The 20,819-nt window shown below is 44.4% G+C and overlaps 2 protein-coding genes across 3 annotated transcripts in view; one reads left to right on the top strand and one right to left on the bottom strand.

Moving 5' to 3' along the window:
• The window catches only part of LOC105903350 (A disintegrin and metalloproteinase with thrombospondin motifs 3), a 66,517-nt gene extending 57,415 nt beyond the window's left edge, over positions 1 to 9,102 (top strand). For both annotated transcript variants that reach the window (XM_031560805.2, XM_031560804.2), the window contains exons 19-22: positions 520 to 727; positions 3,150 to 3,279; positions 5,717 to 5,815; positions 6,342 to 9,102. In XM_031560805.2, coding sequence (XP_031416665.1) covers positions 520 to 727; positions 3,150 to 3,279; positions 5,717 to 5,815; positions 6,342 to 6,964 — 1,060 coding nt within the window. In that variant the 3' untranslated portion in view covers positions 6,965 to 9,102. The remainder of the gene's footprint in view (positions 1 to 519; positions 728 to 3,149; positions 3,280 to 5,716; positions 5,816 to 6,341) is intronic.
• Positions 9,103 to 9,170: 68 nt separating this feature from the next.
• star2 (steroidogenic acute regulatory protein 2) lies at positions 9,171 to 20,302 on the bottom strand. The gene is made up of 9 exons (XM_031560809.1): positions 19,932 to 20,302; positions 14,384 to 14,592; positions 13,895 to 14,023; positions 13,761 to 13,807; positions 13,611 to 13,730; positions 13,237 to 13,395; positions 12,828 to 13,012; positions 10,822 to 10,915; positions 9,171 to 9,894 (listed from the first exon to the last, which is right to left on the bottom strand). Exons 2-9 carry the CDS (start codon positions 14,445 to 14,447, stop codon positions 9,706 to 9,708), a joined length of 987 nt encoding a protein of 328 aa, XP_031416669.1. The 5' UTR covers positions 14,448 to 14,592; positions 19,932 to 20,302; the 3' UTR covers positions 9,171 to 9,705.
• Positions 20,303 to 20,819: the final 517 nt, after the last annotated feature.

Genomic DNA, 20,819 nt, shown 5'->3' with positions numbered 1-20,819 from the left:
ATCGCCTCTGGCAGTATACTGGTGTTTCCATGGTTTCTGTGCATATCGCTTGTGCGTCTGTGTGCGTGTGTGTTTGTCTTCTCCGGCATGTTGCTTGTGTGTTTTGTGACAGATGTTTATTCATTTGTTTACATTTTCCTGTCTCTGAAACAGCTGATACAAAGAAGGACAATAAATACAATGTACCATAAAGTGGAAGAATGTAATCTCTTTAGTGTTCCTTAACGATTATATCTTCATGGCAGGTCTAGAAGTTACTTTTGTTTTGACAGCAAAAACTATACATTGCTCCTTTCAAAACTGGTAATTTAGCTATCAGACTTTATCGACCATACTTAAAGTGGATCCTTTATATGTCCCTTTTCAGCCATTCACTTTGACATGTCTTATGTGTTGGATCATTTTTGTGTGTGTGTGTTTGTGCCTGCGTGTGCGTGTGAGTGTGCGTGTGTGTGTGTGTGTGTGTGTGCCTGCGTGTGCGTGTGTGTGTGTGTGTGTATGTGTGTGTTTGTGTCTCAGGTGGGTGATTGAGGAGTGGGGCCAGTGCAGTAAGACGTGTGGGAAGCTGGGTTACCAGTCTCGGGTGGTGACGTGCACGCAGGCCCTGAACAACGGCACCAGCCGCAGCGTCCACACCAAGTACTGCACAGAGGAGCGGCCCGAGTCACGCCGCGCCTGCAACATCTCCGCCTGCCCCGCCCCGTGGAGGACCGGTGCCTGGTCACAGGTAGAGGCCCTCACCACTGCATACCCGTAAACACACACACACACACACACACACAGAGACAGGCAACCACATGCAAACACACACACACCTTCTCTGAATTCCTTCTTCTACATCGAAATCTGTATCTGTATGATTGCAGTCTCCTAGGTGATTTTCCTCTCCTCTCCTCTTACCTTCTCCCTCCCTTTACCCTCGTATGGTGACTCCTCCCATAGAATAATCACTTCCTGTCTCACCTCTCCTCTCCCTTCCCCTTTCCCCTTTATCCAAACATGTCTCCTCCTCCTTCTCTGCACCTCCTGGCTCCTCTATACTCCTGTTTCTGTCCTCCACTCCTCCCATCTCTTTTCTCTCTCTCCACTCATTCCCCTTTCTCCTCAACTGAGCTCCCTTTATTTTTCATCTCAGCCAAACAGGTCATCCACCACAACATCAAGATCAATACTGACTCTTTATCTCTTGCTCCATCCAAAACAGCAAGAAACCTCGGGGTCATTATTGATGACCAACTGACCTTCACGGCCCACATCGCCTCTGTCTCCAGGTCGTGCCGCTTTGCGCTTATACAACATCCGCAAAATCAGGCCGTACCTAACCCAGTTTGCCACCCAGCTGCTGGTGCAAACCTTGGTGAGCTCCCGCCTTGACTACTGCAACGCCCTCCTAACGGGCCTGCCGGCTTGCGTGGTGAAACCACTACAGATGATCCAGAACGCGGCGGCGCGTCTGGTGTTCAACCAACCGAAAAGGGCACACGTCACCCCGCTACTCATCGAGCTCCACTGGCTGCCAGTAGCTGCTCGCATTAAGTTCAAGTCACTTATGCTTGCCTACAGAGTGCTTACTGGTTCTGCTCCCACCTACCTAAATGCTCTTGTAAGGGCAAATGTTACACCCAGGACGCTGCGCTCGTCTAGTGAGCGTCGTTTGGCACTGCCGTCCGTGCAAGCACGGCAATCCAGACTATTTTCATTTGTAGTTCCACGTTGGTGGAACGAACTGCCTAGTACTACCAGAGCAGGGGCGTCCCTCTCTACCTTCAAGAAGCTTTTGAAGACCCAACTCTTCAGAGAGCACCTCCCTTCCTAACTGGCACCTGACTAGCGCTTAACTTGCACTTCAGCAGTTACATTCCTGCACTTCTTTTTCCTCTTTTCTAGGTTGTTGTTTTTCTAATTCTCATGTAAAGTAGTATTTATTGTTACACCATGCTTTTTTTATTGCTCTTAGCTTGACTGTTCTCTCCCTTGTACGTCGCTTTGGACAAAAGCGTCTGCTAAATAACTAAATGTAAATGTAAATGTCCCCTTCCTCCTCCTCCATTCTTCGTTTTTCCTCTTCTGCAACTCCTGGCTCGTCCTCCTGCTGCTCCGGACCTGCGCCACCATCTCCTTCTCGTGTCTCCTCCTTCCTTTCATGATTTAGAAACGGTAGAAGTTCCTCATAATGATGCTATGTTCCGTGTCAGACCTGTTAGTAAACTACAAGGGAAATGTACTGATGACAACGAGGCGCCGATGATGATGATGATGATGATGATGATGTATTCTTCTTCGATGATCCATTCCAAAACCATTAAATAAATGACATGTGCAAAATGCTTTCAAGTGCTTACAAATCTCCACAGTAACAATTGTCATCAAGGTCCCCAGAAGAGCAGGACGTTTTTATACATGGAAGAAAGCAGCTTACATCTGTTTTATTCCATTCAATTGTATGGTGCTCACTGCATCTGTTCTGCCTCTCCACTCAGCCCTCCTGTGTCTACTGAGTTTTCCCTCTAATTCTCACGGCTCTGTGTGCGTAATAACAGTACTTTGGAAGTCAGAGGAAGGAAAGAAATGTGGGCGGCTGAAGAATTAATTCACTTATTCACTCAATCATTTGGTTTTACTTTTGCAACTCTTTTCAACTTCACCAGGAAGTCTCACTGAGCAGATGGCAGGAACTCACAGGCGTGAAACACATGCACCTGAACCTGTTTGTCAAACCTTAAAGTGTGTATATGCATCTGTGGAGATCCTTTCTATTGAGTGTCGGGAGTGATTTCACTCCAATTATACACAGCATCTTGAATCTTCTGAAAAGAATCTCGTCCATGGAGATTGACAGAGCCAAAGAAGTAGTCGCATGCTTGAAGTAGACCTTATGAATAAGTTCCTGACGTAATCTGGCTTTGCCTGATGTACTCTTGGCGGTTCACACAAGGAGAATGTAGATGTGTTTGTATGTGTGTGAGTGTGTGTGTGTGTGTGTGTGTGTCCTGACATTTTTTTGTATATGTATGTCTGTATTATCATATGTCTGGAAGTGTGTGTTTTCATATGTTCTGTTGTGTGTGTGTGCTGGTCCTCATCTCTCATGTGTGTATGTGTATTGTCATTTGTTTGTGTGTGTGTGTGTGTGTGTGTGTCTTCTACAGTGCTCGGTAACCTGTGGTGAGGGCATCCAGCAAAGGCAGGTTGTTTGCCGCGCCACGGACAACAGCAGTGGACAGTGTGAGGGGGACAAGCCAGAAACCGTCCTCATCTGCAAACTAGCCCCATGTCCAGGTAAAGGATATATATATATATATATATATATATATATAATAATAATAATAATAATTAAGACCTTTGTCAGGTTTTTAATGGCACACACGACACACTGGAACACACACGTGCATATATGGAGGCGACACAGGACACACACACACACACACACACACACACACACGCAGGTAAGCCTGAGGTCGTGGTGAATTTATTTTCTGCTTTTTCCCATCCTGGACTGTCCTTCCTCAAGGACCCCCCAGGAGCAGTGGGCAGCTTGTAGCGCCCGGGGACCAAGTGAAGTGAACTGTCCATCTTTGGTCAGGGATGGACATGTGTTCTGTTATTTTGCATGTTTTTTCTGTTGGGGTTTTTAGTGGAGGAAACCTCTTGTGAACACGGGGAGAACATGCAAACTCCACACAGAAAGGCCCGGGAGATAGCCCACTTGAGCACTGTGCACTCTGGGGAGGACCTGCCCCCCAGAGCCAACAGCGCCCCATGTTGGAATCGAACCCATGACCTTCTTGCTGTGAGGCGGCAGTGCAAGCAGTGCAAGCAACTGAGCCACCGTATATATATATATATATATATATATATATATATATATATTTAAAAAACCAAACAGGAAAGTTCGCTCCCCTCATGAGTCATCGTTGACTCATCACCTTCTGAGGTGTGACGGTGGGGAACCATCATTACGGAGCTAGGAATAATTATACTCCTTGTGCCTTGTGCCTTGTACAATACAGTTTCTGGAATCCAATCAGAGGTTTCCTGGAATCTGAACACCATTTTTTGGAGAAATCAAATATAATTCCTAGAATCTGCACAGTAACCTGTTGTATGACTGTGAATGCAGCTGACAGCTGTCCGCATTTATTGAACAATACTGATGTTTTTTTTCTGAACTAGACCTGACAAAGCTCATAGGAATAAAGGGGGACACGGAAGTGACAAACAAGTTCTGTGTTTAAAACAGGACATGCAACAAGACTCTCTTAAAGAGAGACTATTCAAAATGCTTTCAAAGTTTATTGGACATCAAAAGGGGGTTGTCTGGGTCAGTTGGTTCTTTCATGGTAAAAATACTCCTCCCGTCATAAACCAAAAGATTTTCAGAGAAGCTTTTTATGCAATGTCAAAGTTTCTCTCATTAGGACTAAGTACCTGCGCAGTAAAAATCAAACTAAAGAAATCAAAGAAATAATAAATGAATTAAATCAGATAAAAGCCAATACAATAACAGGAATACATGATTACATGCTGCAGTGACCTCTTATTCACCCTTCTTGCACATCCAACAACATATAACTCATATAACTTTATTTTGTTCTTTTAATATCGGATTTTGTTAAGATGACAAAAAGCACAACATAAACAAGATGAAAAGGTGTGAGAGACCCAAACACAAGAAGCACATCATCTCCAATTGGGCATTAACAGTGTTTACAGACTTGATATAATGACGATAGTAACAATAATAATAATAATAATTATACGTTGATCACCATTTTAGGACAATAATCATGCCATTAACAGAGGCCTGATTTAGATGTGTGAACTGTGAACTATTTGTCACCTCACATGTAGAGAAAAAAATCAGAAGGGCAGGAAAGTCAGTTTCAACGAGGGAATAGAAATTTGTCACTTAGTCAGTGACATGTACTTTCTTTTGTTTATAGATCCTAATAGCAGAAGCCTCATTTATGTGTTTTCCTGAAGGCTGCAATGCAAAAAAAAACAAAAAAAAACATCATTAGTGATTAGGTCAGAATTGTCCTAGCAGAGGTATTGTGTTATTCCGAGAGAAGATCGATAGATAGGAGATAGATAGAAATCTGACCTCGGCGGTTGCTGACGTAGGCTAATAAAAAAATTCAGGAACCTTGTCACAGAATATATTAGGTCTTTCATCTTTCACCTGGCATGGGTGGAACGAGTTCCTCATTTCTTTCTTCTGATTGTGGAACTTCAGCTCGTAGTCTGTGCAGGTGTCACACTGAGGATGCTTCTGCCTTTTCTGTGGATATTCAGTTTCTCCGCACATTGCCACATTGGCACTCAAAATACCCCACCGAGAACTCTAATAAGTAATAGACATAACAGGGCATAATAGGAGCCGTCAAGGGAAAGAGGAACAGAGCAGCTTGTAACGCTAATAATGGCAGGTCTTTGACTGGAGGTCATGACCTGTACTACTTGTACTAATTGCACCATTACTGGTAAAGGCATAACTGACGTTTCACCTCACCGAATACTCTGTGTATTTCCAACCTGACCATAGAAAGAACTGACTGTGTAATTTGGAGTCTGCACAGTGAGCAGAACAACATTTTCTTTAGCCTTAATTTGACCCAAGTCCCAAACAGTAGTTTATGCTGCTGTAGATGGTTAGTCAGTGCCAAGACGTGCCTAGGAGGACATTAGTTAATCAGTGTGTTTGTCCCCATAACAGGTCAGCCTTCACTTCCCTCACCCACAGCTTCTACAGTGGAGAATGGGACCACGAGTGACTCAGATGCTGAGACTGAAAACCCCATCAACAAAATCTCCAGTATGTTGACCACACACCTCCATCCTCCCCTGTCAGAGCAGCAGTAGTGTGTGTGTGTGTGTGTGTGTGTGTGTGTGTGTGTGTGTGTGTGTGTGCGCCTGTGTGTGTGTGTGTGCGCCTGTGTGTGTGTGTGTGTGTGTGTGTGTGTGTGTGTGTGTTTGTGCCTGAGCGTGAGTGTGAGTGTGTGTGTGTGTGTGTGTTTGTGCCTGAGTGTGAGTGTGAGTGTGTGTGTGTGTGTCTGTCTGTGTGTGTGTGTGTGTGTGTGTTTGTGCCTGAGCGTGTGTGTGTGTGTGTGTGGGTTTTTGAGGGAGGACTTCAAGACATTTCTTTTGACATTACCATTCTGTCACCTTACTCCACAGTCAATGATGTTTTCATGCTTCACTAGGCCGGAATACAAGACTGTGATGAATCTGATGGGATTGACTGGGGTGGAGTGGGCAGTGTGTGGGTGGGGTAGGGGTTAGAGTAGAGAGGCTCTGTCTTTGTTTACCCTCGTAATTGTCATCCTGGCCCCTCTGTGCAGACGAACCGTGCTTGGGCGACAAGTCCATATTCTGCCAGATGGAAGTGCTAGCACGCTACTGCTCCATCCCCGGCTACAACAAGCTGTGCTGCGAGTCCTGCAGCAAGAAGGTGAACGGCGCTGCCGACACCACCACTGCAGCGCCCAACCTGGACACCGCCATCCCGGATCCACGGCACGCCACGAGCGCCCCCACCCATTCCAGCACCATTGTCCCCACCCCGGACGCCACCACCGCCCTGGTCTTCAGCTCCACGGCGGCCCCGGCGCGGACCACCAAGGCCACTGCGAGGAGACCGCGTGCCACGGTACAAGGCCAGACCCCGCCACCTCCCAGCCCACAGATGGCATCCGTCGCCCCCAGTGAAGACGTTACTCCTCCTCCCTCTCCCCTGGAGCTCCCCACCAGTCAAAGCAAGGCCCAAGCCCAGGCCCATGGCCCCAGCTCTGGGCCCCCTCTACCTCTGGACCCCAGTGGACTCCAAATCCAGTCCACCCCCCATCCCAGTGGAGAGGATGGCAACAGCACTTTAGGCACCCAGGAGGCCAGCGGGAGGTCAAGAAGAGACAGTGTGGGATCGGAGAGGCCCCTGACCCAAAGGACCTTGCCAGTGGAGACCTGAGCAGCTGCTTCTTTCAATAGTCATTGTTTGTTTTGTTGTTTGTTTGATTTGATTTGTTTTGTTTGTTTGTTTGTTTGTTCGTCGGCTCACAGTTTCTCCTTGGTTCCCGGTGAACACACTTACTGGTCATCTCATTTGTACCAGTGGACATAGACCCGTAATGGTTACCTCAGTTCCTATACACACGCATACACACACACGCATACACACACACACACACACACACACACACACACACACACTCATACTCACAACCACTCAGAGATCAATATTCGATGTCAATATTCAAATACACCTTTCATACATACACACACACACCACACACACACCACACACACACACACACACCTGCACCCTAAACCACAGCAGGGAAATCTCTATGCATCTGCACAGCATTGACCTGCCTTTCTGCAACAACAAAAAATACATGGAAGTAGACAGGAAGAAAAAAGATTTGAAAATGGTGCTGTAAAACTAAAACAACTCTTGACATTAAAAAAAAAGAAACAACAAAAAACAACAAAAAAAAAACAAAGTGCAGCGACTGCATCATGACCGCTTCCATGCTTCCGTGTGTTGTTGTCCGCCTGTTCAACTGGTACCTTCCTAAGTGCTTCAGAACTACTAATTTTGCTTTACTTTGTGAACATGTTGGTGACCCCCAGACCCATGTGTGTTGGGGAACCACTGCCCATGTGCGTCATCTCTCTTTGGTGCTGTTTAAGTGTGACAAGCTATCCACTCTCTTCAGTGAGATGGTCCTCACAAAGCCCTAAGTCCTCACAATCCCATTGTGTGTATCTATTTGTGTGTGTGTGTGTGTGTGTGTGCGCACCCAATAAGCACACACTATGTTACAAGTGCATGCACATTGCTTTTGTGGAACTCACATATGCTTTAAATGAAAACAGAAAAAAAAGAAAAAGAAAAAAAATCTGATATTTTTTTAAACTGATATATTTTTCAAGCAAATATTGTATATAGTGTAAATTTCAAGTAGTGGATATGAAATTAACATCCAGCTGTGTAATGTAAAGTATATTTGCAAACGGGAAATACAGAAGACGCTGAGAAGTGTTGTGGAATGTGCTCACTCCCAGTGTCATGGCGTTAACTGTGGCATTATTTCATCCCTCTTCGTGCAGTTTAACCATCTATGTGTATTGTATAGTTCTTGTATATATACATGAGAGCTTTAAGTGTTAATATTTATTTGTTTTTTAAAGGTAGGAAGATACATGCTAAAAAAAAAAAAATTCATGTTGAGAACTAAAAAGAAAAGATTTCAAACTCCAAATGCAGACATAACTGTTTGTGAAGCCAGGAGCTGCAGAATGTCTGGTTCTCAATGTTCCACTCCATCTCGTGTTCTCGGACTTAATACAGACGTAGTTCTCATTAGGGTCCGAGTCACGCCGGTCCTTAATGAATCAATATTATCAGTATTCGCCCCCTTTCGTTGAATTTACGATGCTCTTGCAATTTGTGATTTGAAACACTTTTAATTATGCTCCACATCCCTCATTACAGGCATACTCAGTCTATGCAAGGATGCTCTCATGGAGATGGCTCATAGTGAAACACTGGCCAGTCAATGTCATCTCACCAACTCCCGCATACTGTCTGGGGACTCAGCGGCACATGCTGTGAACGAGTGCTAATGTTGTGCTAACTGAAAGCTGCACGCCTTACGAAAACCTGCAAAAATATATATATATATGAAGTTCAAAAATCGTGTTGTATTTGTAGCGACAGTTTACTAAAGAGAGACTTGCACACAGGCGTTGTGTGAGGTATCTTTTACAGAGGGCATTGTTGAACTGAGTTGAACTTGACGATGAGAGTTTTGTGTGTGAGGCTTTGTGTATATTGATAGCTATTAGGCTTCTGATTGAGATGTTGTGTCCGTTCCTTGGCAAGTTGAGAATGATCTTTTGTCACGGTAATTCCAACACTTCAAAACATGCACTAGCATTCTGTGAAAACGTTTTTTTTTTTTAAAGTTGTTCCTGTGTAAGAAGGCTCAGACACAGCCGTGCATTTTCAGTCCTGGCACAAGTGAATTTAACATGCAAATGTTTTCAAAACCATGATAAATGTTGAAAAAAAAAGATTAAAGTTATGTTTATGAACTTAAACTGTAGGCTCACATGTTCTATTTGTCTGGATAACGCTGGAAATGAAAGAATAAATGAGAACAGACTCCTTTTTATTTTTATTTATTTTTATTAAATATTGTATCTCTGTCCCCAGATTGGGCTCGAGAGGCAGCTTTTTTTCAAGTGTTATATATATATATATATAAGTGTGTTGCATAGCTGAATAGGGCATTGGAGCACACACTTGGAGCACAAACCTGTATCAGTAAGGGGGAGCTAGATTCACTGTGATCTCAAATTGAGTGCTGGGTCCTTGTTATTGTTCAGTACACAGACCGGCTCACTCCAGTCCATACACAAACATCTGGTCAGGCAGACAGGCTCTGAAACTCACTACCCAGATGAAAACCAGCTCAACGACGAGGTTTGTGTTTTCAGGTTGTTTGGGAGCTCTACCAAGTGTATACCTACAGGCGTTGACAGCGCAAGGCTGGGTCCCCCCCACAGGTGGCTGGCATTAGGAAGTCAATCTTGACAGGTGCCACTTCACAGTGTGGCATCCCAGGGAAGTGCGGCGTCCCCCGCCTGTGGTTTCAGGTAGCAGCTGAGATGTGGCGAAGGGGTCCTCCTGGGAGTGGAATGCTACATCGCTGCTCCGATTCTGTCAGCCGCTCCAAAGCACCCCTCGTCTCCCAGCCCCGGGTTGCCACTTCGCCGACGAACCCCCCACCGCGGAGCAGATGCCTCGGCCAGACGCCGGCGCAGGTGTCTGGTGAAATCTACCTGTGCCCGTGGCAACGCTTGATTGACAATGGACTTTGGCAGCCAGCCCTGCGAGAAAGTGAACAGAAGAGTGTCTCAGAATAACGTGGAGAGGCCTGCAAGGCACGGGAGGGCTGACATGGTGTGTTGCCTCATGCCTCTAAGAGACACCAACAAATGATGGACCATGCCAGAAACAAAGGAAACAAACCACTGAAATCTCCACCTGTGATTTTTGGCGCACAGAAAATGATTCTAAGGCGTCAGATATTTTAGCACGGGTGGTTGCAGTCATTTGGGTTATTATTATGGTTAAACCTTATGGTTCATGGCAGACCATCTTGTATCCTGCTGTGTTTTAAAATGACATTTCTCTGAAAGGTGGTGAATTTAGTTTCTATTGGATCTGTGCACAGTTTACGCAACCCTCAGATGCATTTCCATTTTGGTATTCAAATAACAGATGCTTTTATCTCACCGAAACACACACTACAACCCCCCCCACACACACACACACACACACACACACACACACACACACACTTTATCAGTGTTCCCTCGCAATGTATCTATTTCACTGTCCTTGTCAACTGTAATCCAAACGAGGGGCAGACGCACAGATGTAAGATTAACAGCAGTGTACTCCGCAGTCCACAGGGTTTCCTAATCTATTTCTCATCTGTGACCACTAAACTGGATGCATCCAGGAAAATGGGCCTTGTTAATGGAGCTCTAATTCCTGCAAACATGGTTTACTCGACGCTGTTTGGGATTTACAGCGACCACCATGTGCTGGAGCCACACATATTCCAGAGCATGCTGCAGAAATCATTATGCATGTGTGAATAGACGTGTTTGAGAATGAAGTAACTGGCGATCATGAAAGGGATTATTTGGCTGCCTGTGCTTCTTGGGGGCTGTAAAATAAATAGCAGAAAATAAATAGCAGAAATGACATGGGTAGTCATGCCAACGGGAGGACAGGGTTTTTTTTACCTTCACATCCATGTTGAGCAGCCACGTCAAACGGCTCCTGCCTGTGTCACTGTCCGCGGCCTGCAGGATGATGCAGGTCGGCCCATCTTCAGCCCTGTTTACAATTCAATTCAAAGTCAATTCTTCGTTCTGACCTCTCAAGCTCATGATATTACATGTTCCTCTTGGTTGCAAAGACACATGCACCTTTTTTACTTGCATTATTCATCATCCACTCCAAGAATGGATTCAGCTCAAGTTTTGAAATGTGGTATGCTTATATTAGGCTACATTCTTTGGCTGCACAACACAGTTTGCCCATAGGGGGTGCTGCAACCGACACATTTCCATATGTTTAAGGAACAATGTGCCTTAAACTAAAGTCTGTTTAGTGTTTATCTCATGTTTCAAATAGCAAAACCAACGAAACCGCCCCTGCTGCTACAACCACATTGCTCTGGACTGTAACTTCACTGACCAACACATTTTCTTAACCTACATATGCGAATCCATAAACACATTCTCCATAAGACATCCTCATCACAACCAGTCCTCTTTATCTACTTCACACCGTGTCAGTTCAAAGACGCCACAACAACAGTTTTCTAAAATTGTTAATCAAAACTAAAATATACAACTAACTTTTCTGTTGTTCCCACAACCAAAATCATTCACAATAACACTCCTGTCTTCACCTCTCTCCTCTCCAAAACATCTTGTTTCACTTAATTCTTGTTTATTCTCTCACTTCTTTCAGCGGTCATATTACACATCGCAATGCGGTGCGTCTTGTTCCTTTTTATCATAAGGCATGCTCTCTGTTTGATAAAACTACAGGGGAGAGTGGGGTATGATGAGCCAGTTGACTTACCAGCTGTATCTGTGCAACCATATCAAATTTTTGTCATCCCTTAATTTAGTTTACATCTCTATTTTCATCTTGCTGTGGATCATGTGGATGAAGTGGTATTGGAAGTGTTAGATTTACACCACATTGGCCAAAAAGCTCTATTTTGGTCTCATATCACCACAAAAACCTGCTCCCATATCTTAGGCAACCTCCATACCTGCTTCAATGTGGATCCTCTAAAACAATTTTTTTTTTTTTGCTACCCTCCAGTAGAGATTCGTTGGGTCTGTGGTGGACTCCCTCACTAGTTAATACCTTCCTCAGATGCTTGGTTTGGGGGCAGGGATGGATTGCCGCCCAGGGGCCCATGAGCTCAGGGGCCCCTAAGCCAGAGCCTCTGCGTGAAGTGCACGTTTAACTTTACTCAAATGGATCCATTTGGACGGTAAAACACTTTTTCTTGGAATCCTTTCATCACTTGAGCATTTGAATCACCTTGTCTCATTAAGTCTTCATTCCCTCGGTTATTTCACAAACTGGCTAATGACCCTTAGACAGAGTGATTTTTATATCCAGAAGAGATCTCTACTTTATCCACTTAGGTAGTACCTAATTATGATCAATTTGTCACCTGCCTTATAATCTGGAACTCAAAACCACAGGGATTTGAATACTTATGCAAGTAGTATATTTCAGTTTTTAATGTATTTATTTTGAACGTTAGACAAATTAAATTATTTGTAAGTATCTTTTGTAATTGTGACAATGGTGGTGACTGTATTTCTGAACTCTAAAGGCTTGGCAAACCATCTTCACGTTTCAGCACTGTAGACAAATTAGTTGTAATATGTATTTCAGGAACACCAATAAAATCAACAGAATGGGGGAATTAATCATTAATAATGTTATACTTTTATAACAATTATACTTTTCTGATAATAATATGGTTAATACATAGTTATTAACAGTTTTATCTTTAGACTTTTTTTGGGACCCCAAACACGGCTACGGTTTCAGTGGATGGCACACATCCTGAACTTGTGTTGTGTTGTATGCATTGCTTTTATTCTTGTCTCATAATCCCTTGGCTTTAGGTCAATGGAAGAAAACAAACCTTACTGATCAAATGGCTCATGAAATACGTTTCTGGAAGGTCTGGGCATTAAAGCAATCTCACCTGACAAAGCCGCTCTGAGGAGGTAGTGTATCCAGATGAGTAGCTGTTCCGGCCAGATATATACGCGAGTCCTCTCGGCTGCAGTGCCTAATGCTCAAGAAGTCCCTCTGGCCAATCAGATTGCCCGCTGTCTCTGCGGACACCTCGTGCGTCACCATGGTTTCCGCATTGATGCGTCTCAGGATCTGGGGACCGGAGAACATATTTACACACGATCATCAGGGGACTCAATTCAATTCAAACTGGATCAATTCGAAAGGAGCCAGTGCATCATGCTGTAAAGAAGTAAACACAAATTACTAAAGTGACCCCTAGCTTTCAGTCAGATTTTATCAGAGTTGGGGTCATTATTTCCTGCCTGCCACACACGTGCGAAGCATCAGGCGCATCGTCAATCATGCTTCCTCACTTTGATGCGGCCGACATTGGGGTTCCACACGTTCATTTCCTCCACTTTGACAAACAGGATGTCGTGCAGCTTCTCGGGACTGGCCTCCAGCTCAGCCTCCAGACGGAACACCTTCTTAGCCCCGGGCAACACCTTGCTGTAAACGATGACTCCATTCTCCTGCAGAGCGACAGATCACAAAGACAGATGCTTTTGTTCAAAGTGACTCATTTTAATCCAGGCACATTTTTTTCATCACTACACGCGGCCTTGGTGTTGGCACATGTGCTCCACCAGTTGAGATAAGGGAGCGTGATCGATCATCATGAAATTGATATTGTTGTTTTCGTTCATGATTGTGATATTATGTTGTTGTTGTTATTGACATCATTCACCTCAGAGATCTCTGTGTTCCACCCTTTTTTGTCCTCCAGGATGGCCAGTGCCTTTTTCAGCGCCTCCTGGCCTTGCTGCACCAGCGTCCCCTCCTCCTCCGTCACCTCCTCCTCCTTCACCTCCTCCTCCGTCACCTCCTCCTCCTTCACCTCCTCCTCCTTCAGGCTCCTGCGTCTCTCTCCACTGTGGCACGCCTCTGCAGAACAAGTGTGGACAGGTCAGAAATGGAACACCCTGACAGGAGAGGAATTGGATAATGGGAAGGTGTGGGCACAACACTCACCGCTGCCTGCCGGCTGCCATGGCGATGACATGCCACGTGGCCACCAACGAGGAAGGCCGGCTTGGCCGCCCCTCTGCAGGTCCGCAGGGGTGCCAGCTCCAATCACTGCGATGGCAGTGCGCTGCAATCCTGCGACCAAGAGTAATTATCAACAACAATATCAATATCTGTTCTCTTTCATTTCATTCCTCTCATGTGCTCCAAACAAATGGAAAGCCATAAATAGATGCCTCATTAAAAGTCCCTTATGTCCATGATTGTTTGAAGAAAACTATGCCATGTTGATGCAGTTGTTTTAAAACATAGCAAACATGTTCAAGCCTCACACGTCTAGCTTTACATGCAGGAAAGCTAACCTACACACACCCTCTGCACTCAATTGGTACATGAAAAACACATCTTTTGCAGATTTACACAGACCTGAAACGAAAACAAACTCTCACAACATGAATCCCTAATTGTATACTTTGCGTCGGCGTCTGTATTTACCTGCCATGCTTCTGGAGTGGGGGTAGGTAATTCCACAGCACAGCTTCAGCACGGCAGGCAGCATGACTTTTTGGGGCGCTGAGACGGCGGCGAGTAGATGGCTCGGCGCTCCGCCTTTATAGGCCTGCTCTGAAGGACGGCACTGGAGATAAGGGCACCAGATGGGTATGGGCCGAGGCCCACTCTCAAGGCCCCCGTGGCAGAGCACTCTGGGAGGAATGATGGTCACACAGAGGAGGGTTAAAGGGGGGGGGGGGGGGTACAGAGTGACCTCAAGGGCCTCTAAAACATCCTGCAGCTTAGGTCCATGTTGAGTTACTGCGAATTGGCACGACAGGGGTACCCATGGAGCATGTTGGCAGAAATAGCGTCCAGGCATCCTTAAAAGCTTTTGTTTTTGGTAAAATGGGGATCGTTTGTAAAGTGAAAAAAAAAGAAAAGAAAGAGCAAACAAGAACATAAATTCACACGCAACGGCTTTAGGGAGAAGGCAAAACAAAACTCATTAGGCGGTCGCACAGTGGCACAAACATTGGACCTGCTTTTAGCTCACATCTTTCCAAACCAGCCGGAGCGGGGGGGGGGGTCACTATGGCTATTTGCTGGGCCAGCAGAGCTAGCGCCCTTCGCTAATGGCTTGCCAGCCCTGTGGGGAATGCATACGACTGATTCAGACACATAATCTAAAGAGAAGAAGAAAAATATAAAAATAATTTTCTATTTTCTTTTTAAATCACAGCCCTCGGGTGATGTGAGATGAGATATGGGCTGCAATCACACTCTATGTGAAAAGCGCCTAAAGGACCACTCACCCTTGCTTTAGACCTGCTAGTCTGGCTGCTGGTTCATTCAGTAATGCCACTCGAATGGGCTTCAAGACAGACTAGGGGGGGGGGGGGGGGGGGGGATTTCTTTAGAAGACAGAGGCTCAAGGTTTTCGAGAAGGGTGAATGGATGAGGATTTTAGAAGACAGAGGCTCAAGGTTTTCGAAGAATCACTTTATCAAAATGGCCATTTCTAATGGGTGAATGGATGATACTTTCAGAAGGACTCAGGCAAGGTGTGAAGTGATGAAGGACAATAAATAAATAAATAAATAAATAAATAAATAAAGCCTGGCTGCCACAACACTGAGGTGAAAGCACGTGCATCCCATGGATTACAGTTCTAATGACGCTCTTCATTTGTTTCTCCTTTCTATCAAAAGAAAAGTCTCAACCCCAGAAATTCAATTTTGACAGTGTCATTACACAGCCATTCTTGCGTAAGGGCATTACTAGATGAGAATTATGCCTGACCTTTTCTGTGACATTCTGGAGACATCACTTAAACGCTGTCACGTGGACACTACTCTTTGTAGCGATGTAAATTATACATTTGTTCACATTCTATTAATTCACCATTAAAAGGTGAGAAAACTATTAGCCAGTCCTGCCAGCTGGACCATGCTCTGATCATGTGCCCTTGAATGAACAACTCTGGGTAAAGGGAACCTCCACTTTCTGTCAACTTTCCTGGAAAGGTCCAATTATGGTTCAGCTGGAGAGTTACTAAGTTTGGTCCACTAGAATCCTGTGTATGCTTGACCTCTCTGTCAACAAATACTTTAAATTCTTCCATTTTCATTGTTCCTATCATTACATAACATGTTCTAAGAACCAGGTATCTTGGTATCTTGGTATCACTGCCATTCAAACAGCCTTTCAAAAGGACATCCTAAGACTTCGCAAATGTCAAAGTTGTGAGTTCCCTGGATATACAGCATTTCTATACCTTTAATGAGAGAGAGATAATTGTGGCAGGGTACCACCTCTGTAATAGTTTTTAATAGTAAAAGGTCAACCTTCCTTTCCCATGTGACAGCATGTTAGTATTATTTGAAATGTCTTCTGAAAGGTGCTCTGAGCAGGAAGCCAGGAAGGGCCCACCTTGCATTAGATTCCTGAATGCTGACTCATAACAACTGACATTTGGATCCGTGGGGGAAATCAAATCAAATCATTCAGAGGTTCTATCTAAGAGGGTTTTAAATTTAAAAATGACTTATCTGCAAATAGAAAAATGGGAATGAAAAAGGAGAGAAACCTAGCTCATCATTCAAAGTGAAATTGTAAGGAGGCATATATATACACCTCCACTTCACTTGACTGCACAGTCCATTTCTCCCATCTCCACATTTCTAATCTTCCCAGCTTCTCTTTCTCCGTGTCACTTTTTCATGCGCACGTTGACACACATTTGCATTTTGTTTGCATTCACACACACACACACACACACACACACACACACACACACACACACACACACACACAACACACACACACACACACACACACACACACACACACACACACACACACACACACACAAACACACACACACACAAACACAAAGACCACACAGCTTATTAGGCTTTACAATAGGAGTGAAAAAATACAAACAATACAATTCCACTACTGTTAGGGGTTACCGTGCCAACAAGGACCAAGAAAAGATAATTTCCATGAAAACAGGCCTCTTGGAAGAGCTGAGATCGAACCTTTGCTCCCTGGATAATTAGCGTTTGTTTTGCAATGCGAGTGTGTAACATTGGAAACATATTGTTTGTGTCCATGGCTTTGTGTCCATGGTCCACGTTTATATACGCGTGTATGAATATCTTTGGCCACTATGTCAGCAACTGTGATCTACTGGACAACTGTATTCTCAGAGGCCCAGACAGCAATTGCTTTGTTGATCAAAGCGGGGATTTTTAGCCTCAGTATCAGATCATACGAAATCTTGAATGGGCCTCCTGTGTCGGTGTACGGCTCAAATCACCTTGCCTCGTTTGTTTTAGCTCTCTAAAGAATATTGGCGTCATTTTAAAGAGGCATCCTGCAAAGAGGGAAAAGCACAAGTGTCTGTTTTGAACGCCCATGGTCTTTGCACTGTGGTTGGGGGGTGGAAGGCTGAATGCTTAAATGCTGAGAGCGTTCCAGAGAACGGGTGGCTCTTATCTCTGCATGCTAACAGGTGGCCTTGTGTAGGGAGGGCAGCTGACGCAAGTCCTGGACTTCACCTGCTGACCATGCCTCCTCTCTAACTTCATGGCACAAGCACGTGCGCGCGCACACACACACACACACACACACACACACACACACACACACACACACACACACACACACACACACACACACACACACACCACGCTGCAGTATGGCACGACACTCACAACACTTAAACGAGATTAAAAACTCAGAAGAATCTTTACTTACAAACACAGGATTTACAAACTGGGGGGGTCAGATTTAAACGCAAGCCCAATGACTATAAAAAGCCATCATCAATGGATCTCCGATACTGAGAGTCACAATGGCAACTGGCAAGAAAACAGGTACTTCACCCCACTGGAGTTCAAAGTTCTATATGTGAATATGAGCATTTTCAGGGGGGGAAAAAGCAACCCAGCTGCAGACCTCCTTGAACCTGCCCCCATGTCATTAAAACATGATTGCATTGCTATTTGTTTGTTCCACAAAAAATAGTTTGTGCTGTTTTTAGGTTTTAGGTAACTTTAGCTACGGTAACCAGGTAACCAGTGGGCAGCACAAATGAACTGATCCTTTCATTCATTTGCTGCGGGAGTCAACGAGTTTGAATGTTGTCTATTCATTTAACATTTAACCACATTTTCAATATTATAGATGGAAAGGTGGTGGAATATTATTTAATACAATTACATTTTAATCTAAAAAATGGTTCTGTTCAATTATGTAGTCATCAAGGAATGATGGCACATCTATTCAGGGTCTCAAAATCCTCTCCCAACGTGAGGCAATACAAAAGGCTTCAACATCGACGGGTAACGAGGAAAGGACACCCCATGTCCAATAGGTCCTCAGCAGGAGGGAGGAGATAGGGAGAAACTCAAAAAGCTGCCAACGAGCAGGCTAGGTACACACACACGCGCGCGCGCATGCTTGCACACACAAACACAAAGACCATACAGCTTATTAGGCTTAACAATAGAAGTGAAACAAATACAAACATAATGCAATTCAACTACCGTTAGGGGTTACCGTGCCAACAAGATCCAAAAAAAGATCATTTCCATGAAAACAGGCCTCTTGGATGAGCTGAGATCGAACCTTTGCTCCCTGGATAATTAGCGTTTGTTTTGCAATGCGAGTGTGTAACATTGGAAACATATTGTTTGTGTCCATGGCTTTGTGTCCATGGTCCACGTTTATGAATATCGTTGGCCACTATGTCAGCAACTGTGAAGCCCTATGCCATATACTGACCCACTGTATTCTCAGAGGCCCAGACAGCATTTGCTTTGTTGATCAAAGTGGGGATTTTTAGCCTCAGTATCAGATCATACAAAATCTTGAATGGGGGTCCTGTTTGTTTGTTTTAGCTCTGGGTGGCATTTCGAAGAGGCATCCTGCAGAGACGGAAAAGTACAAGTGTCTATTTTGAACGCCCATGGTCTTTGCACTGTGGTTGGGGGGGTGAAAGGTTGAATGCGGAAATGTGGAATATTATTGAATACAATTTTATTTCAATTAAAAAAATGGTTCTGTTCAATTATGTAGTCACCAAGGAATGATGGCACACCTATTCAGGGTCTCAAAATCCTCTCCCAACGTGAGGCAATACAACATCGACGGGTAAACGCAAAGGACAGCCCATGTCCAATAGGTCCTCAGCAGGAGGGAGAGGAGATAGGGAGAAACTCAAAAAAGCTGCCAGCGAGCAGGCTAGGTTCATAGAGTCAAGAAGTTTGAGTTACTTATCTTTCTGGAATGGAAAAAACCCAGAGTTTCTTTCACCTCAGGGTTAACAAACTCAGAGTTATAACAAAACCCACTTTCTGGAATTCCCCCAGAGTATATGGAATGAACATGACACAAACATCGCCAGACCCTGAACTGAGAAAACACAGGGGGCTTAAATACACAGGGAAACGAAATAATTGGTTGGACACAACAAGGGACAAGTGAGAACAATGCAGACAGTGAACGAGAACAGAAGAAGGTGAGAGGCAGAGACAGCGACACAGGGGAGAGAAACACATGACTACCACCCACAACAAAAGCTCATGGGAATTTGAAGAGATTGCGCTAAGGCGTGTCCACTGACGAAAGTTACCGTGTGCTTTTCAAGTGCTAAAGCGTTTCAAGTGCTTACACAGTTAACCCTCGTAGTTCTAGGCCACGCGCCTCATTTGACTTTTCATGGCGGAACCCAGTCATAGTCTACCAACAGCCCTTTAGTAATGTCTTACAGTCAAGATACGAGAAGGAACCCAGTCATAGTCTACCAACAGCCTTTTAGTAATGTCTTACAGTCAAGATACGAGAAGGAACCCAGTCATAGTCTACCAACAGCCTTTTAGTAATGTCTTATAGTCAAGATACGAGAAGGAACCCAGTCACAGTCTACCAACAGCCCTTTAGTAATGTCTTATAGTCAAGATACGAGAAGGAAGGAACCCCTGGGGCAACCAGGTGATCACCTAAACGTACTCCCTTCTAGAGAGAGAGAGAGGCAACTCACCCTTTCCGCCCAGTCGTTAGTCTCCCTTTACCGATTCGATCTTCTGTCGATTAGGCAGAGACGATTGGAGAAGACTAATGAATTCGACTTGGTGTATAAGGGGAGGTGGGTACAGTCAGACTGGGGAGAGAACTCAAACCATTTAAGAACTCAAAACCAAGGTTTTGTTTTTAAAAGCTTCTCAAAGTTATATTACAATGAGTACAACAATGTAAGCAACAGCTAACTTCTTTACTACTCAGATAAATGTGCTTCCCGTTCAAGACAGGTGTCTAACTAGAGAAAGTCCACTTGACAGTGGTTTTCTAACAGTCCTAACTAAGCTCTATTGTATGATGCTAGAGTCTCCACCAGAGAAGATTCCACCAAAGTCAGAGAGCGAGCCACTTGCGCGCTACCTTTTTATACCATTTACAGCAGTGTAAGCTACAGATCTTCCTCCATATTAGGTAAGATGTTTCTCTTTTGGTGGCATCAAGTCTTTCTTGTCACGTACATTTCCTCTCCCCAACGGGCATTTCTTCATCCTGCCCTAACTGTTTTCCTAACTGCCCTAACTGTTTTCTCTGCTTTGCACATTTCAAAACCACACTCAGAATAACCCCCAACGTACACTTCTGTTCCTTTTTTCTCTGCCTTTTTACATTTCAAAATGACACTCAAGCACATTTTTACCACAGCAGTTTCTATTCTATCAATGGTTGTTTCTTGATTTTACTTTTAAGCAGTTTCAGCAAGCATACATTTTTATTCCATTTGTATTAAACATGGCTTGGTTTTGTTGGTAATCTCTAGGCCTGAGGTGCTTATGGGTTAGTTCTTCTACTGGCGGGTCCATTTCTTTGTGGCTCATTCAACAGAACCCAGGAGGTAAACAAAACACACATA

The sequence above is a fragment of the Clupea harengus genome, chromosome 23 (assembly GCF_900700415.2).
Source record: "Clupea harengus chromosome 23, Ch_v2.0.2, whole genome shotgun sequence".
Taxonomy (NCBI): Eukaryota; Metazoa; Chordata; class Actinopteri; order Clupeiformes; family Clupeidae; genus Clupea; species Clupea harengus.
Note: the sequence above shows the minus strand (reverse complement) of the source record. Positions and strands in the feature narration are given on the sequence as shown.

Coding starts and splice junctions, on each gene's coding strand:
- star2 (XM_031560809.1), bottom strand. CDS start 14,447: ATGCTGCCTGCCGTGCTGAAGCTGTGCTGTGGAATTACCTACCCCCAC. Junction 13,808..13,894: donor ATGGCAGCCGGCAGGCAGCG/GTGAGTGTTGTG, acceptor CTTGTTCTGCAG/AGGCGTGCCACAGTGGAGAG. Junction 10,916..12,827: donor CCTCAGAGCGGCTTTGTCAG/GTGAGATTGCTT, acceptor AATTGTAAACAG/GGCTGAAGATGGGCCGACCT.